The sequence below is a fragment of the Delphinus delphis genome, chromosome 16, assembly GCF_949987515.2.
Source record: "Delphinus delphis chromosome 16, mDelDel1.2, whole genome shotgun sequence".
Taxonomy (NCBI): Eukaryota; Metazoa; Chordata; class Mammalia; order Artiodactyla; family Delphinidae; genus Delphinus; species Delphinus delphis.
In genome coordinates, this window is record NC_082698.1 from 5344030 (window position 1) to 5363167 (window position 19138).

At 47.0% G+C, this 19138-nt stretch overlaps 1 protein-coding gene across 2 annotated transcripts in view; it reads right to left on the reverse strand.

Annotated features, from left to right (window-relative positions):
• Window positions 1–19138, reverse strand: part of DOCK1 (dedicator of cytokinesis 1) — a 527045-nt gene that overhangs the window by 389999 nt on the left and 117908 nt on the right. For both annotated transcript variants that reach the window (XM_060033849.1, XM_060033848.1), the window contains exons 22-23: window positions 18908–19042; window positions 12086–12194 (exon numbers count right to left, since the gene is read on the reverse strand). In XM_060033849.1, the coding sequence (XP_059889832.1) occupies window positions 12086–12194; window positions 18908–19042 (244 nt within the window). The remainder of the gene's footprint in view (window positions 1–12085; window positions 12195–18907; window positions 19043–19138) is intronic.

Here is a 19138-nt window from a genome sequence, read left to right on the forward strand (position 1 = left end):
TAGATCAAGTTGGAAAGATCTGACATCTTAACAGTAGTGAGTATTCTTACCCATACACTGGAATATCTTGCCGTTTATTTAGCTCTTGTTTGAGGTTTACGTCATTTGCAATCAAAAGAAGCCTCAATCCACAGAAACTCACAATACAAAAAGAACCTACAGGCACATGAGCTTATAAGGAGCATTCCACAAGCAAAGCGCACATGACCTTTGCAGACCCTGTGCCTTCAGTTCACCTGGGAGACCCTGCTTTAGATGGGTCAGACTGCTTTAGACTCTGTTCTAAACCCCCTCATCTTTCCTAGAACAAAATCTTGGAAGGCGCTCCAAGGGGCAGCTGCAATTTGAAGATTGCGGAGAAGAGCCAGTGGATGTGGGTTCTAAATGTCTCCATCGATGACTCTGCTATTAAACTCACCGACTTTACATGATCGTGTTTCCTGCCCCTCCCTTCTGCATGCTTTCTCATTATTACTTTGAACGGGGAGCCATGGCAGCGCTGGGAGGATCGCAGGAAGGTGCACTGAAAGGTTCTGATGAGTGAGAGAGCTGCACAAACAGAAGGCTTTAGGGTGATCTCAGGCTCCCTAATCCACCTGGACAAAAGCAGCGGATAAGCTCTCTCCAAACCATATAGGAGTCTGGGTTGGGTACTTTCCTCCACTGTATTATGTAACGTAACCAAGCATCCAACAGCAACAAGCACTGTATCTGTGTAGACACCTCCAGCCACCCAGCCAGCAGCACCACTGAGCAGACACCAGACAAGGGGTGGAAACTGGACGCTGTCTAAAGGGAACTGGAAAATGAGAGCCCAGTCCTAAACGCTGGTCATGTAGTTAGAAGTGTCAGGCAGATGCCCAAAATGCACATAAATGAGGACGTTGTCAGCACACTGCGGCTGCACAGGAGCATGTTTCCCGCGATGGAGTGAAGCAGAGCTACCAGCACAGCAGTTCTCAGAAAGAGATAACTTTGAAGCAGGGTCTCAGGAGAAGCCCACCCTCAATGTCCAAATATTCTAGAATCATCAGCCGCTTCTTTATTTTTTTTAATAATTTAATTAATTTATTTATTTTTGGCTGCGTTGGGTATTTGTTGCTGCGTGCAGGCTTTCTCTAGTTACGGCGAGCGGGAGCTACTCTTTGTTGCGGTGCGCAGGCTTCTCATTGCGGTGGCTTCTCCTGTTGCTGAGCACGGCCTCTAGGCGTGCGGGCTCAGTAGTTGTGGTACACGGGCTCAGTAGTTGTAGCTCGCGGGCTCTAGAGCGCAGGCTCAGTAGTTGTGGCACGTGGGCTTAGTTGCTCTGCCGCATGTGGGATCTTCCCGGACCAGGGACTGAACCCATGTCCTCTGCATTGGCAGGTGTATTCTTAATCACTGCGCCAGCAGGGAAGTCCCTTCACCCGCTTCTTAAGATGTCTCTCCATCATGCAGTGGCTTAAGCCAACGACTTGGGAGGTGATGAAACCACCCTGCCTCTTCCTCATCTCCCACATGGGAGCCACCACCGCAGTCCGTAAATTATACCAGCAAGTCTCTTCCTCCTTCTCAAAACTCATCACCAATACTGGAGCCCAATGTCTCAACCAGGGGCAATTCTGCCCCCACCTCAATCCCAGGAGACACTGAGCAACATCTGGACACATTATTGGTCGTCACACTAGGGAATGCATCTAGCGTGTAGAGGCCAAGGATTCTGCTAAACATCTGTAGTGCACAAGACAGCCCCACAACCAAGAAGGATGGGCCCCAAATGTCAGTAGTGCTAAAGGAAAGAAGCCTGCTCTAGCCCCAGCCCCATGGTCTCTTACCGGGACTTCATGACAGCCTCTCACCCCACCGCATCCTCTCTTAACTGCTCCAGCCCATTGTGCAGACAGCAGCCAGATGACCCTCTGAGAAGCCACGTCTGACATGGCCATGCCCGTTCCAGGGGCGCCCACGGATCCTGAGCAGGACCACAGGGCTCTGCCCAAAGTGCCCCTCCGCCTCTCCATCCTCTCCCCCCATCCCTCGCTGGCTCACTGCCCACCCCATCCAGCCACAACCACCAATCTTGTGGCCAGCCCTTGAAAGCAGCAAATACCCTCCTGTCTACTGGCCTCTACCTGGAACTTGCCCCGCCTCATGCTTTCTTCACCCAACTCCTCCTTGAAACCTTCCTTGAACCCCCCAACTCTTTCCCATCCCCTGATATCCCTGGTCATCCTATCCCTTACTTTTCTCAAAAGGACCTTCTACAATCTAAAATTAGAGATTTATGTCTATGGTTTGCTTGAAATCGTACAACTATACATGTGTGGGTATGGTGATTTGATTAATACCTGTCGTGCTGACTTAAATGTAATCACCATGAGAACAGAGCCCACATCTGTGTTATATGTGTGTGACCAGCACCTGCACAGTGCCTGGCTCACAGAATGAACATATTAGTAAATGAATTTTTAAAACAAATGAGCCAATAAATGAACAATGAGAGGCTAGGCATAAAGCCATCCAGGAGACCTGCTCAGTTTCACAGAGCACTGAATAAATCCTGACTGTGATGGAGGAAGGAGAAAAGGGCTGGGGGGCACCTTGCCTGGTGGAAGAGGTGGGCAGAAGGCTTGGATAAGGAAGGGGAGCTGGGGGAGAGACCCCTGAAGGCCAAGGTCAGGGGCCAGGAAAAGGCAATCCCTCCAGGTGCCTGAGAGGAGTGCTTTTCCACTAGAGAGCATCACTGCAGGGGGCAGGACAGGCAAGGTGGCTAGGAAAGGCCTGACATCCTGCGGTCCCAAATTCAAGCCTTGTCCCCCAACACAAACAGGCACATGAGGGTAAAGAACACAGAGGAGGGCCTCCCTGGTGGCGCAGTGGTTGAGAGTCTGCCTGCCGATGCAGGGGACGCGGGTTCCTGCCCCGGTCCAGGAAGATCCCACATGCCGCTGAGCAAATGGGCCCATGAGCCATGGCCACTGAGCCTGCGCTCCACAACGGGAGAGGCCGCAACAGTGAGAGGCCCACGTACTGCAAAAAAAAAAAAAAAGAACATGGAGGAAACCCACCACAAAATTAAAGTGAAGATCAATGCCACCAACTACTTTTCAATGAAATCATTCACTGCAGGCTTAAAATGCTAAAAGCAAAAATCCTAGTACTCAACAATGGAAAAATTAATGATGAAAAATCATTTGATTAAGCAAACGAACGCACATCAATGCAGGCACGTGCTCTGAACTGGCACAGAGCCGTTACAACTACAACTACTCACTAATGTGGAAAGGCACTCATGATATAATGATAAAAAGGGAGCAAAGCGAACCTTATCTAGGTTGTAACTATAAAAATTCTCACGCACGTGCACCGTAACTTGGGTAGAAAACCAACACAAACGGTTGGCTTGCCGAAGGAGAGTGGAGAACAGAAATGATTTTGCTTTCCACTAAGGCTGCATCTCTGCTGCTGTTGCAAAGTCCCGTCCACTACAAATGGGGGCAGGGAGGTGGTCAGGAAACAAGTGTCTCCATCCAGACAGCTCCAGACAAAGTCTGCCCACATGGGTGGTATCTCAAGTGTCCTGGGGCTACAGCTGAGAAGACTGTGCAACTCCCCTGCAAGGAACTCTGGCCAGAAGAGATTCCAGAAATCCAACACTGGGCGAATGCTCTCCACATTATACACTGGGGGAAGCTGGAAGCCCCAGTGTTGGGTGAGTTCAAATTGGAAGCATTTTGAGCCAAAGGTTTACCAAGCAAACGACCTAGAATGTTTTCTTCAAATTTTTTTTTTTTTTTTTTTTTTTTTTTGCGGTACGCGGGGCTCTCACTGCTGTGGCCTCTCCCGTTGCGGAGCACAGGCTCCGGACGCGCAGGCTCAGCGGCCATGGCTCACGGGCCCAGCCGCTCCGCGGCACGTGGGATCTTCCCGGACCGGGGCACGAACCCGTGTCCCCTGCATCGGCAGGCGGACTCTCAACCACTGCGCCACCAGGGAAGCCCTGCTTCTTCTTTTTTGATGCGAGTCATGACTTCACTTGCAAGTGTCTTATCATCTACGCATAACGAAAACTTGTGAAATCAGAATAGTCCAGAACATCGGGCAGCGGAGCGCTGGTGGCGCAGGTGAAGCCAGCCCCGAGGGGAACACCTGCACCTGCCTGGACTCCTACGTCCCCCACCCTCCAGGGCAGCCAGGACACTCACTGCACAGGTGAGATCCAACCACACCCACCTCAAAGTGTGACCAGGGACCAACATCAGCTGCGCTCACTGGGTGATGACTGGAAATGAAAATCCTCGGCCCCTCCCTGGAATTACCGAGGGGGAATCTGCATTTTCACAAGACCCCCAGGTGAGTCGCATTAGGTGAGGTCAGAAGGGTAGGGTCCTCATCATGTGATTAGTGCCCTTATAAGGGTCACAAGAGAGCTTGCTTCATGTCTCTGTTATCCACCACGTAAGGATGAAAGAAGTCAGCTGTGGGCAATGCAGAGGAAGGCTCTCACGCGAACACTGCCCTGACGGCGCCCTCATCTTGGACTTCCAGGCCCCAGAAACGTGAGGAATACATTTCTGTTGTTCATAAGCCACCCAGTCTACGATACTCTGTGACAGCAGCCCAAACTAAGACGAGCACCCAGAAGGAAGAAATTTCTGTTTCAAGCTGCCGTGTTTGTGGTATTTAGTTGCAGCAGTCCGAGGAGACTGGTGTCACTTCCAAGCACGGCTCGGTCCCCTCAGCCCCTGGAGTCTGGGACCACCCTCTCCTCCCTGTTAGTAGGAGAACTCTCCAGAAGGCCTAGCCCGTTGCTGATTCTCAATCCAGTGTGGCCGTTCCCTTCATGGCTGTCTTCTCCTGAGCTGTCAGCCTTCAGCTGCTGAGTATCCTGGTTCAGAAAGTCTTCCCCCCAAATGCACAAGTGACCTGGAAAGTCACCATCCAAGCCATCTCGGACAAACGATGACAGACCTTGCAAGCAAAGCCCTGACTTGCATCTGCGGCGTCCTGGATCAATCAACACAATCAACAACCACCAGCCCCCAGCCTCAAAAAAAAGTGAGGAAATATTTTATTGTTTGCTCTGAGTGTACCTTCCTGGCTCTGATGCTACCCATGTCTTTAAAATACGTACAAGTCTATGATGGTTCCCACGTCTCGCTGGCCTGCTTCCTCAGAGCCCAGAATCATCTGAGCTGAAGGAACTGGACTCAGCAGAGCTCTTGTCTCCTTACTTGATTCACCCACTGATCCTGTACCAAGAGACGCGAAGGTTACGTAAGCAGGTGACTTCTGAGGATCAAACAGCTCCCTAGGCGTCCAGCGCTGTGGTCAAGTCGCTCACTCCCACAAGGAATAGGATGAAGTGGAATCACAGACTGGACCAGGGCTCTAGTGAAAACCAGGCCATCACGTGGGACACAACAGCCCAAATGGGAGGTGCACAGATTCCTCAGGCAGGGAGCAAGTCCTGATAGCTCTGCTCACAACTTCCACAGACCTTCAGAGCATTTGGAAATCTGTATGCACCCAGCTAACCGGACAGAACCAGGTCTTTGCCATAGAGAAAGGGTTGGCCAGGGAGGTTACTGAAGCACTGTTTACGGAAAGGAAAACTACAAACAATCTTGGTGCCCAAACATAGAAAACTGGTTAAATAAGCTACGATACAACCATGAAGCGATATAACCTTAAAAAAGGTGTTCTTCAAGAGTACTGAAGGATGTAGGGAAATGTATGTGGAAAAAAGGAAAGTTGTATAAACAGGTATGTATAAACACACATACATACATATGGAAATATCTGTACGTATATATCATATACATCATCTCATGCATCATCATAGCCTAAGGAGGAAAAGCCTACGATTATAAAGACAAACATGCTAACACTGTAATTTATGGGGGGGGAGATGACAAGTGAGACTTATTTTTCTGAAGTTGACTTTTTGGCATTTTCCACTTTTCTAAAAAGATCACATATTACATTTAAACTGAGGGCCAGGACACAATAAATCCCTGCTTTGTTTAAGGGAGCTGATAAGACTTCACATCCTTATGGGAATCTTGAAAGCAGCACATGAAGTGGAGAACACTGGGGCCCAGGATGAAGGGGTCAAGTGGGAGCTGCTATTACTAGAGCCAAGGCCCCGGGCAGGTCAGCAGTCACCTGTGCAACCTGATTTTCTCATCTGCAAGGAAATCATAGTATTTCCGATCCTTGTTTTGTCATCATCCCTAAAACATTCAGAGTTTTTCCAGAGGACAAAAATATTCGAAACTTACAAATTTGTTAGAAGCAGTGAGGACCCTGGAAGCTAGCTGAGAAATGGACAAAAAGCAGCCAAAGCTTCTGATAAGGAAGAATTTTAGATAAAATAGAAGAGAAGTAAGTATAGTTCAAGTCCAGGTATTATTTTTTCTTGTTTTTGTTGTTGTTTTTTAACATCTTTATTGGAGTATCATTGCTTTACCATGGTCTGTTAGTTTCTGCTTTATAACAAAGTGAATCAGCTATACATATACATATGTCCCCATATCCCCTCCCTCTTGCGTCTCCCTCCCTCCCACCCTCCCTATCCCACCCCTCTAGGTGGTCACAGAGCACCGAGCTGATCTCCCTGTGCTATGCGGCTGCTTCCCACTAGCTATCTATTTTACATTTAAGGAAATGAAAACCATGCTTCTTGGAGGGCAAAACTCACCCAACAACTGCATTTACTGTGATTACCATATAGCTTATTTCCAACACAGTTCTCCCCGGGGAAGGCCAGACAGACGTGGCACCACCAGGGGTCAGAAAGGCAAGCAACAGGGAAGCTGGCACCCAAGGGGCAGCCCCCTGGAAGGAAGGCAAAGCCTCACGCATCTGTGTGCCCATCGCAGCTCAGGAGCCTCGAATTCAATTAATCTTCACCCCAGTGCAATCCACATTCTGGTAGAGGAATTCACTGAGCACCAGGGACCTGTGTCTTTACAATGGAAGACACACAGAACACTAATAATATTTCATACTAAACCGAACAAGAGGGTGGAAGAAATAGAAAGAACGGTAAAGAGCAGTGTTTTTCAAATGTGGGTTGAGATACGTTCGCTGTTCAGGAAATAAATTTAGTGCCTGTCAACCAGCAATTTTTTTTTTAGTGAAATACATTAGTTCAGAATAGACCAAAGGATACCAGAATAGAACAGAAAATGCCAGAGTACATCCCATGGAATAAAGGGTTAGAACGTTTTCATGAAAGACTTTTCAGCTTCACACACACACACACACACACACACACACACAGACATGCCCAACAATGCATTTTTTATTGTGGATCAGGGTCAATGTTTCCCTCAACAGAAAGTTCTAGAAATTTCTAGGGAGGTTATGCCTAGTTCACAGGGTAGTCTTTTCCAGGATCATCCCACAGAGTTGTAAGATTTGTGGAACAGAGTGAAAATGTCAACGCCTATGTTAATTCTGATGGCAAAACCCCACGTGCCCCAAATCTAGCACTGCAATCCACGAGTGGTGAAGAAACAGAAGCCTCTGTGGCCAATGCAGGGGGCCCATCACCGAGACCCATCCTCCAAGAAGCCTCAGGCCAGCCCCACGGAACCGCCTTTACCTCCTCTAGACACAGCCAATTTCTGCTGGCATAGCGTCAAAGTTTTTTAATTGCTTTATGCCAAAAAACACAGGACATATCCACTCCGATGAAAAGCTCCACAGGGAATGAAGGTGATGTCTTTACAGCCCCAAAGCATCTGATCCAGAGCTGCTGTCCGTCGACGTGGACAACCACTTTAGGCCCTGTTTCTGAGCCATCGGATCGCTGGTGCCCAGTGACCCTCTCTGGGGGGAACTGAATGGAAGGATGTGGCTCTGGATCTGGGCAACGTGGGCTTAAATTATCCCTCTGCCGGACCCCATGGCCTTGGGCAAGTTCATTAACAGCTCTAGGTGTCTTCACCTACAATCAACGATCATACCTATGGAATGGGAGTACTGTGAGGGTCACAGAAGATGCTAATATAAAGCACTCAGAACGGCAAGCGATCGATGCATGGCAGCCCCTGGAGCTCATGCTTCTTCCCATCAGCCTTTGGCATTAACCCTCCGGGTGGCTTCCGAGCGTCCAGAGGGGCTCCACTCGTGTCTCTAAGAATCAAAGGCTATAGGAGAGTTGGCTGGATTGACTGAAGATTCTGAACGGCAGAACCTGGAATCTGACCCATTTCTCCAAGGCAGCTGGAGAACGTCACAGCTTCCTGAGAAAAACAAGTCTACTGCCAGATGTGAGTTTTAGGGAACAAGAAGGGCAGGTATAGCACTGAGGGTGCAGCGAGTGAAGAGAGGTCCTGCCATAATCTCATCAAGAGTAACTGCGCACCAGACACACAGTGGCTCGTGACAGGCATGGCCACGGGGAGCAAAGGAAGAGAAGGCAATGGAAGAGGATGATCGCGTCTGGCTTGGAGATGCTGCAGGCGAAGTGCCGCTGGGTCATGCGTGGGGGAGAGGCAGACGGTGACCACACAGGGTAGAGCAGAGAACAGGACCAGACGGCGCTGGCCACAGGTGCAAGGACCTGCTCATGGTGGGGCAGGACACGGAGAAGTGTGATGGCCAAGAAGGTTCCCCGAAGCACCTGCTGAATGCTTAGGATGTCTGGGGGTGGCTGTAGGCATGTGAAAGGGGCAATCTACTGTGCAGACAGAAGATTCCAGACTGAGAGGAAAGGGTGAGGGATCCATCAGGACCCCAAAGGAAGGGGCAGGTAGGGGAGAACTCAACACAGGTGGAGGGTTAGTTTCAGGTAGTAGAATGGACTCGTCTTCTTCGGAAGGAAGTGAGAAAGGAAAGGTGATGTTGGACAGGTATTAGAGGATCTTTTCAGTACAGCAGACAAACCAGCATCATTTGCTAAAGGTGGAAGGGGGTGGGTAAGGAGTCAAGCTTGAGAAGCTGCCAGAAATACTGTTAAGATAAATGGAAGAAGAAATCTTTTTTCTTTAATTTTTATAAAAAATAAAATGGTACGGGTGCTGGGGAAAATGACATGGTAATTCCTCAAAAAATTACACATACAGCCCAGCAATTCCACATCTGGTATAGACCCAAAAGAAGCGAAAGCAGGGCTTGAACAGCTCGTTACTTGTACTTACTTCCACAGCAGCATCATTCACAAAGGCCAAAAGGTGTAAAGAACCCTAGTGTCCATCAAACGGTGCACGAATAACAAAATTTGTTAGATACATGCAATGGGATACAATTCTGTCTCAGCAAGGAAGGAAATGCTGACACCTGCTACAACACGGATGAACCGTGAGGACATTATGCTAAGTAAAAGAAGCCAGACACGGGCTTCCCTGGTGGCGCAGTGGTTGAGAGTCCGCCTGCCGATGCAGGGAACATGGGTTCGTGCCCCGGTCCGGGAGGATCCCACACGCCACGGAGCAGCTGGGCCCGTGAGCCATGGCCGCTGAGCCTGCGCATCCGGAGCCTGTGCTCCGCAACGGGAGAGGCCACAACAGTGAGAGGCCCGCGTACCGCAAAAAAAATAAAAAGAAGGCAGTCACAAAAGGACATGTATGGTATGATTCCACTTACACAAGGAACTTGGAATACTCAAGTTCATAGAGACAGACAGCAGCACAGTGGCTCTCAGGGGCTGGGAGGAGGGGAGGACGGGGCAGCTACGGTGTAACAAGTACCGAGTTTCCGTCTGGGGCGATGAAAAGGGTTCCGGAGACGGATGGTGGTGATGGTTTCACACCCACGTGAATGTCTTTCATGTCACAGAACTATACTCTTAAAAGTGGTTAAAGTGGTAATTTTTCATGTTCTTTACCACATAAAGCATTTTTTTAAGGACCTGTCAGCAGCTCTGAGGTTGGGGGTCATTAACTCAGGGATCTCGAAGCAGCACAATGGTGAGTATGTCTCTAGAACCGCACGGGGGCCCCAGAGCAGGATCTAGAAGTGGAGGAGACCTGAGGCCACCTGGCAGAGCGTCGCCCACACATTCACCGTGGTTCCCTCTCCCATGTAACAAAGACGTACCCAAGTACGCTCCTGCTTAAGTTAGATGACGCTGCTGCAAACTCCACGTCCAGCGGAAGGCAGCGCTGCTGAAAATTCTAATTGGATGCCGTGTCTATCCTGCAGTTAATTATTATCAGAAACTCCTCTTGCCTCTCCCTTCATTGAGGCATAAAATGCTGACTTGGATCCACAAGGTGGGTGTAAGTGGTTCTTGCAAGTCTGAGAAGGGTGACGGCGGGGTGCTCAGAACGGCCACTCCCACCCCACAAGTCTAGCAGGTCACGCTGAACATCACCAAGAACGCATGGAGCGCGCTGACCCCCTGCTCACGAATGACGTCATCTCCAAGATCAAAACAGCCAACAAGGGCCACCCTTGGGAAACAACGTTAACCCCTAAGAAATGCCAGTCTTTTTCATATTTCCTCTACGTAAGATGACTCACAATTGTATTTCCATTTCCACAGAGCAAAACGTAAAGAGTTAAAACAACACAAAAACAGGATCCCGTGATGGGAATTCTTAAATTTCAGAAGTCGAGGCAGCACCTATTGTGCAAGAACAAAATACGAAATCAGCAGCAAGGAGGCAACATTTCAAATAAAACTCAGTCATCTGTGCTGCAGATGTAAGGTCTGCACCAACGCACAAACGTCACTGAACTCACCCGTGTCTCATAATAAAACACCCACTGAAGGAAGGACTTTCAAGTCTGCAGTTACTAAATGCCTTGACCTCCAGGGAGGTGGGCAGACACAAGTCAAGCCCAATCAAATTTAATAATCTAACAGTATATTTAGAAACCAAAAAGGACTTCTGGGCTCAAAACTTCCTGTCATTTGTATCTATTCTTAGACTCCCTGTGTCTGTTTTCCAGAAATGCCAGAGGATTTCGTAGTAAATGTACCAAACACATTGTTAATTTTTACCTCAAAACAATAAGGCAGCTTTAGGCAATAAGTTGCCAAAATAATTAAGCCCAAACTTGAAAATACACGCCACACAGCTTTCTCTGTGGATCACCAGCTCCACATGAAGACTGAGAAGTGATACTGAGGACGGCACGGCTCTGCCAGACAGCAGCTTCACCTCCGAGATGAAAGGGCCATCGTGACTGTTCACGTTTAGTGACGCTGCTCCCCTGGTCACAGCAACCGTGACACACATCTGAGCACGCGTACATCTCTGCCCCAGACTTAAAAGCTGGGAAATTACTTTCCCACAATATTTTTAATAGCCATAAAGATGTTTCCTGGGAAATGCTACAGTAAAAGAACATTCAAAGAGGAAAGTACAGAGGCTGCTACAAGGAGCAGCAGAGTGAAAGCTGCAAGTTAATCATTTGGAAGATTCTTGTCCTTTGAAGGAATTAGCACGGGCAGCACACACAACTCGCACAGCTTCTTCTGCAGTAAGTCGGCCACACTGAAACTGCCAGACAGGGATGCTGGCAAGGGTGCGGGTCCTGGGCCACTCCCGGGGCCCGCCCCCCACGCCCCACCTCCTGGCACCTCCACGCCGGCGTGTCCTGAAGACCGCACAGACCCCACCTGAGACGCAGGGATCTGTTCTCCCAAAGGACCACAGGACGAGAACAGATAATAAGGTGGTGAGAACAGCAGGACCACAGGAAGGTTGGATCCCTCGCTCACTCTTCCAGACTCGCTGGAGGGACCAAGATATATCACTAGCAGCACAGCTCAGCCTGAGGTCTGATGGATGCCTGGGGCACCTACAGCCTCAGCCTCCCACACCTGCTCAGATACTGAGACGCCCTGACAAGTGACGTGAAAACATCATCCTCCTCCACTTCCCCATCCTTCCATGATGGAAACTGAGAACCTCTCCTTGCAGAGAAGCAAAGACCAAGGACAGCATTGAAGAGCCCCTCCAGAGGAAGCGAAAAGAATCCCATTACAGGGACCACGACCATGGTCACTGCAAAGCCGCTCCTGAACCTTCCGCTCACGTCCAGGCTTCGAAGGACACGCAGACCCTGCTTTTCACAGCCTGCAGGGAGTCCCGCCTCTAAGAGCGGGGCCCTGAGTGTGGTCGACGCTGCCTCGAGGACCTACCTTCACCCGGACGGTCTGGTCTGACACGCCGCTCATCATGTCGCTGATGGATCGGAACAGCTGCACCAAGGACTCCACGAAGTCGGCCTCTCCTTTGTTTTCGTACAACCTGCAAAGGAACACACAGATCTGTGGGCCTGCACACGGCACATCGCCACTCTGTGCTCCTGCATCTACAGACATTAAAGCTGCTGTGAGGGAACGTCCTCGATATCCAGAGAACATGGGAGCTGACCTGGATTATAACCGGGACCCTCAGCTAGGGAGACAGGCCTTCACGCCGAGGAAGCTGATTTTAATCATTCTATTCATTGCCTTTTGGCTTGTAACATAACACATTCTACACATCTGAAAAATGCAGAAATGTATAAAAAGGGAGGGAAGGAGGGAGAGGGTAAGGAAGGGAGAGAGGAAGGAAGGATGGAGAAATCCAGCTTGAATTCTACCCCGCAGAGATCACATCATTAAGATTTCAGTGTATATCCTGCCAGTGTTTCTTAAACCCATGTCACATAATTGACAATCACAAAGATAACTAAGTTTAACGTGATCTTAGAACCTTTTGAAAATGATACTATACTCATAAACTCAAAATTACTTGATTTCAGAGTAATGACACTATACAAATTCTCCCATCACAGAATTGGTGGTTCCGGGAAAACATTCCAAGAGTGGATCATATTCAGTAAATGGATAATAAGGAAGTGGCATACTGGTTACATGTATGCAAATACGTGCTGCTAATTGTAAATAGGTTTCATCTATGAATTATTTATTAGCAGTTACTTCAAGCTGCTGTGTTCCTAACAAGCGATACATTTGCATTTTAAGATGCTGCAGCGCAGATGTTTTATTAATACAGACTAGTTTTCTGCCTAATTAAAAGCATACCATACCTGAAAACTTGTGTACAATGGAAAATTTTGTAAACTAAGGGATAATTAATCACCCTAGAAGTAGTCTTAAATGAGTTCCACTGTAAAGCAGCAAATTCTGTCTAAAATGGGACATTGCAACCTAGTGTATCTGTTTTGTAAAGGGTTTTCAATTAGGGGTTTGTATAAACAGGGTGCCAAACAATGACCATTATGAAGTCATGAACTCCTGCTTGCAGGTGAAAAGGAGCAAGGGCGGCAGACTGGTGCAGATACCTGGGGAGGCTTCTAGCATGTACTCACTCATTCTCCCCCATTCCCCCCCAGCCCGCTCCCAGTGTATCTGCCAGTTCCTAAGGCTCCACGGCGCAGGGGACTGAAAACCAAAATGAAAACATCTATAAAGCAGAGTGGAGTGTCTGTCTGTCTCCAGAGATAAAGAATAGAGTCTGAAAAATGCCAGGGAGAGGGGCTCCAGGTAACACAGCAGACTCTCAGTTGAAAACCCTGGGCAACCAGAGGAAAACCATATAAGGCTCCATACAGCCTCTGTCGTGTAAAGGTTCAGTCTCACTCTCTCTGCCTAGAAAAGAAAAGGATGAATCCTCTCTTGAAGAAGATCACTTCATCTGGAGCTTTGACAGTTTTATATATTCACAGTCCTGTATTCAAACAAAGTTATTAAACACGGAAGAATACCAGACCACATGTGGCCCAATCAAAACAGAGACGACAGAAACAGACCCACAAGTGATCAAGATACTGTAGTTAGCGAGCAGTTACTTCTGTATCAAGACTGTCAAAATAAATGTATTATATTGTAAAAGAAAAAGAAAAAGATGGAAAAAATAGAAAAGTGGAAATATGAAAATAGAGAGATGAAGAAAACGGTAAGATAAAAAATTCTAGTAGAGAAATGAATGTATAAAAAAAGATGAAAATTGTAAAACAAAAATATAATATCTAAAATTAAGAATTCAGGGACTGCCCTGGTGGCACAGTGGTTAAGAATCCACCTGCCAATGCAGGGGACACGGGTTTGATCTCTGGTCCAGGAAGATCCCACATGCCATGGAGCAACTAAGCCCATGTGCCACAACTAATAAAGCCCACACACCTAGAGCCCATGCTCTGCAACAAGAGAAGCCACCACAACGAGAACCCTGCACACTGCAACGAAGAGTAGCTCCCACTCGCTGCAATTAGAGAAAAGCCCACACGCAGCAACGAAGACCCAACGAAGCCAAAAAAAAAAAGTTTTTTTTAAATGATAAAATAAAATTACGAATTCACTATATGGGTTAACTTGAGATTAGACAGAGTTAAAGACAGAATCAGTGAAATGGAAGACAATCAACAGGAAAATAAACAGAAGAGACAGAAAATATAGAGAAGTGTGCTAGAGATATGTAGGACACAATGAAGACATCTAACATACATGTAATTGAAGTTACAGAAGAAAATGAGAGCTACAATGTGACAAATGCAACATTAGAATAGATAATGGCCATGAATTTGCTAAAACTAATAAAGAATTAATCCAAAATTCAAGAAGCAGGCTTCCCTGGTGGCGCAGTGGTTAAGAATCTGCCTGCCAATGCAGGGGACACAGGTTCAGTCCCTGGTCTGGGAAGATCCCACATGCCGTGGAGCAACTAAGCCTGTGCGCCACAACTACTGAGCCTGCGCTCTAGAGCCCGAGAGCCACAACTACTGAGCCCACATGCCACAACTACTGAAGCCCGCACACCTAGAGCCCATGCTCCGCAACAAGAGAAGCCACCACAATGAGAAGCCCGTGCACCACAACAAAGAACAGGCCCTGCTCGCCACAACTAGAGAAAGCCCGTGCGCAACAACAAAGACCCAAAGCAGCCCAAAACAATTAATTAATTAATTTTGAAAAATTCAAGAAGCTCTCAAAATCCAACGTAGGATAAATAAAAGGCTAACCATTCCTATGTAATCCATAGTAAAACTGCTAATAACCACAGAGAAAGAGAAAAATTGTAAACATAGGTAGAGAAAAAATTTTGAAGACACCTTTATCTTCAAAGATGTAACAGTAAGTCTGAAAGCTGACTTCTCACCAGAAATGATGGAAACCAAAAGAGAAAAGAATAACATCTGGAAGAAGAAAATAACTGCCAATCTGGAATTCTAAATTAAAAGAAAACACCCTTCAAAAACAAAGATGAAGTCAACGATTCTCATACAAACAAAACCTGCAGCAGACTTATACCCAATGAAATTCTACATGAAGTTCTTTGCACCGAAGGAAGATTATCCTATAGAGAAACATAAAATTAAAAGAAAGATGGAGGGCTTCCCTGGTGGCACAGTGGTTGAGAGTCCGCCTGCCAATGCAGGGGACACGGGTTCGTGCCCCGGTCCGGGAAGATCCCACATGCCGCAGAGCAGCTGGGCCCGTGAGCCATGGCCACTGAGCCTGCGCGTCCGGAGCCTGTGCTCCGCAACCAGAGAGGCCACAGCAGTGAGAGGCCCATGTACCGCAAAAAAAAAAAAAGAGAGATGGAAAAACAATAATAAATATAAAACATGCTGAATGAATACCAACTATACAAAATAATAATAGTAATGCCTTAAAATATATGTTGACTTGAAATGCATGACAATAATAACACAAAAAAGAGAGAAAATGGGATAAAAAAAGAAAATTTTGATTGATACAAAAGAAGGCAAAAAAAAGCAGGAAAAGGAAACATAATACAGATGGGTAAAAGAGAAAATTGATAGAAAGACAGCAGATATAAACCTAATATATTACTTAATTGAATTATTTATAAATGAACTAAATACTCAACTTTACAACTTACGATCAATGACTAATTATCAAGAAGCTAACACCAGGTGACAGGCACAACTCAACAAAGCACCAGAAAGACAGAAGAGGAACTGGGCAATAACTAGCTTTAGCGACTGGAGTCAGAAGGTCTGGTGCAGGATGCGATTGTTTTCTGGCTTTCCAGTTAAGGTGATCCACCCACTCAGAAAACACAGACAAACAAAACCAGTGGAGAAGTGCCCCTGGCTGTCAGGAATCTTTTGGTGGGTTCCCCAGGAACCAAATATCTTTGGACCAGCGTTTTAAAACTACTGTTCTCATTTCAAAACAAAATGAGCTTTCTAAACAGAACAAAAAGCATGGATTTGCATAGTGAGAAAGACAGTGGAGTAACAACCATAAGTTTCAATACCTTCTTCTCCAAAGTTTCACCCCTTCCTTCTTTGGAAGGATTACTGTCAATTATCATGGCATTTTACAAAGCTACGACGTTATGTGAAAACACAGTACACCAGTTTGAAAGAAGAAGAAAAATAAAAAACCTCAAAAGTTTATTCCAACTGCAAAAAGAAAAACACAGTTGTCAATTCCAGCTCTGAGCACAACTGTTTTTCTCCCAAGGTAATAGATGTGTTGCAGGTAAGAAAATGAGAACCCGAGTGTGATTTCTTCCCCACCTCAAAAAAACCATGCATCAGAGCTGCTTAGGAATCAAACATCCCAGACATCTGTGAAGGACACAGGATGGCTTCTTCCTTAAGCAGACTATACAAGATAGGAGCAGTGTTTCATCTCAATGCCTTTGATAAGACAGATGAAGAACTACTAAAATAGGCCCTGGGCAGTTTGAGGACAAGACGCGACTAAAAGACTTTAGCTCTGTTGTCCATGACTTTAAGGTTATGATTTTTTTTCCTATCATAGATTCTTCTCAGCAATCTCAGACTAAATATTTAAATTTAAGAAGTACTGTATCTGGGGCTTCCCTGGTGGCGCAGTGGTTGAGAGTCCATCTGCCGATGCAGGGGACGCAGGTTCGTGCCCCGGTCTGGGAAGATCCCACATGCCGCGGAGCGGCTGGGCCTGTGAGCCATGGCCGCTGAGCCTGCATGTCCGGAGCCTGTGCTTCGCAACAGGAGAGGCCACAACAGTGAGAGGCCCGCGTACCGCAAAAATAATAATAATAATAATAAGATATAACACAGGAAAACAAAACCTCGTTTCCTTGGTCATCTTTCACACCGTGACAGTGAGAAAATCATCAACAGCTTTGACCTTGAAGAGAAGAAAAAGCTTCGACCCACATCAAGAGTCACCCTTGGGCTTCCCTGGTGGCGCAGTGGTTGAGAGTCCGCCTGCCGATGCAGGGAACATGGGTTCGTGCCCCGGTCTGGGAAGATCCCACATGCTGCGGAGCGGCTGGGCCCGTGAGCCATGGCCGCTGAGCCTGCACGTCCGGAGCCTGTGCTCCGCAACGGGAGAGGCCACAACAGTGAGAGGCCCGCGTACCGCAAAAAAAAAAAAAAGAGTCACCCTTATCCACAATAAGAAAAATAGAAGAGTGTGCCTTTGATATCTCAGTCACGGATAAGAGCACGATGGCCTCAAACCGTGGGTCTTAGATCACGGAATGTCAGAGTGAACAAAGCACAAACAATCCTTGACCAGTAACACAGGGGCCGTGACCACTGATTAATGGTGGGTACTACCCCGTCTGTGACTCTTTTTTCTTTTTTTAAAGATTTTTTTTGATGTGGACCATTTTTAAAGGCTTTATTGAATTTGTTACAATATTGCTTCTCTTTTATGTTTTTTGGTTTTTTGGCCTTGAGGCATGTGGGATCTTAGCTCCGCAACCAGGGATCGAACCCACACCCCCTGCACTGGAAGGCAAAGTCTTAACCACTGGACCGCCAGGGAAGTCCCTCCCATCTGCGACTCTTACAGTTGTACACACAGTCAGTAACTTGCTCCTTTGGCTTACATGTACCATGGTGTGCACAGGCTGGATTTTGAATACCTTCCCTTTCTCCCCAGCCCTTCTGGAGAAGCTGACTTCAGGCCAACAAAGATAAAGAGTCAATCAGGAGGGACCAATCTGGGTCCACACTCGCTCCATCCCGAAGGATTCACTGATACGTTTCAAGAGGGCTGTGCTTTTAGAAGTCACATGTATTCTCTAACTCAGAGGGACACTGATTCTTAAACTCCGTCTCTGTGTTTAGAACTCACCACAAGAACACCAACCTCCAATAACCAACAGCAACCAACACCATCCACTGTAGGTCACCCAGAGCAGCTACAGCTCCAAAAGCAGGAGCAGAGTGAGTCAACTTCAACACCCCAACACCCCATCTACCCATTGCACACCTCTTCATTCATACAGTTAAATACTGTGGACCAACTGAAAGCTCATTTATTTTAGCACATCTCTTTCATCTAAAGATATATAGGAAAAAATATACAAATGTTCTCTATAAAATAATGAAGTCATTATTTTAAAGTGGATTGGGAATATCCCAATCCACTTTAAAGTTCAAACACAACTCATAAATTCACTTACATAGTGTATGAAACACATCACTAGGTGAAAACACTGAGCGTCCATTTGCACGGCAATCTTGTATGTGGGAATCTCTCTCTAGGAACAAAACATGATTCTAGTTGAAGGAAAGAGGGAGGAAGCCCCCAGTCCTCCCAAATGAGGTAGTTTAACTTGGTTTTGGCTTTTTGCTGTTATTGCTTGTTTGTTTTAATTTTGTTTTTCAAGGGCTTTTTTCTCTATAAGATATACTGAAAAGAACTTCAGAACCCTTGGTGTTCAGTCTGCACTACCTCTGAAGAATTATCGATGCTTTCAGGAGACGACGTTTGACTCACAGGCACACATTTCAGACTCAGGGCTCAAGACTCAAATTCATGCTTGCCTTTCACTACATGTGGGAGCAGATACAGTGAGTGTGGGCAAACCCAGCCCGGGACTGTTATCTGTTACTGCTGTGTCATGCTCGACAGCAGGGAAAGGAAGGAGAAAGACGAGAGGAAGGGGAAGAAGCAAGAGGAAGGGGGATGGAGAAGGAAAAGGAAGGAAGGAAAGGATTTCCTGTAAGTCCACCGGAGAGCCAGCACGGTGATACGCACTGATTGAACAGGATCCGGGAGCGCACGATGAACTTGAAGATGTACTCTAAAGCTTTCATGGCTTTATACAGCTGGTCGCTGATTCCTGGCCTCTCGGCATTGTCCACGTAGTTCCTTAAAACTTTCGTCAGCTTCCTGTTCATAATGGAAACACAAGTTAACAAGTCCAGAAGATGACAATATCTCAGTTCTTAACTGGGACAAAAATACACAAGTGGGTTCTTCTTATTT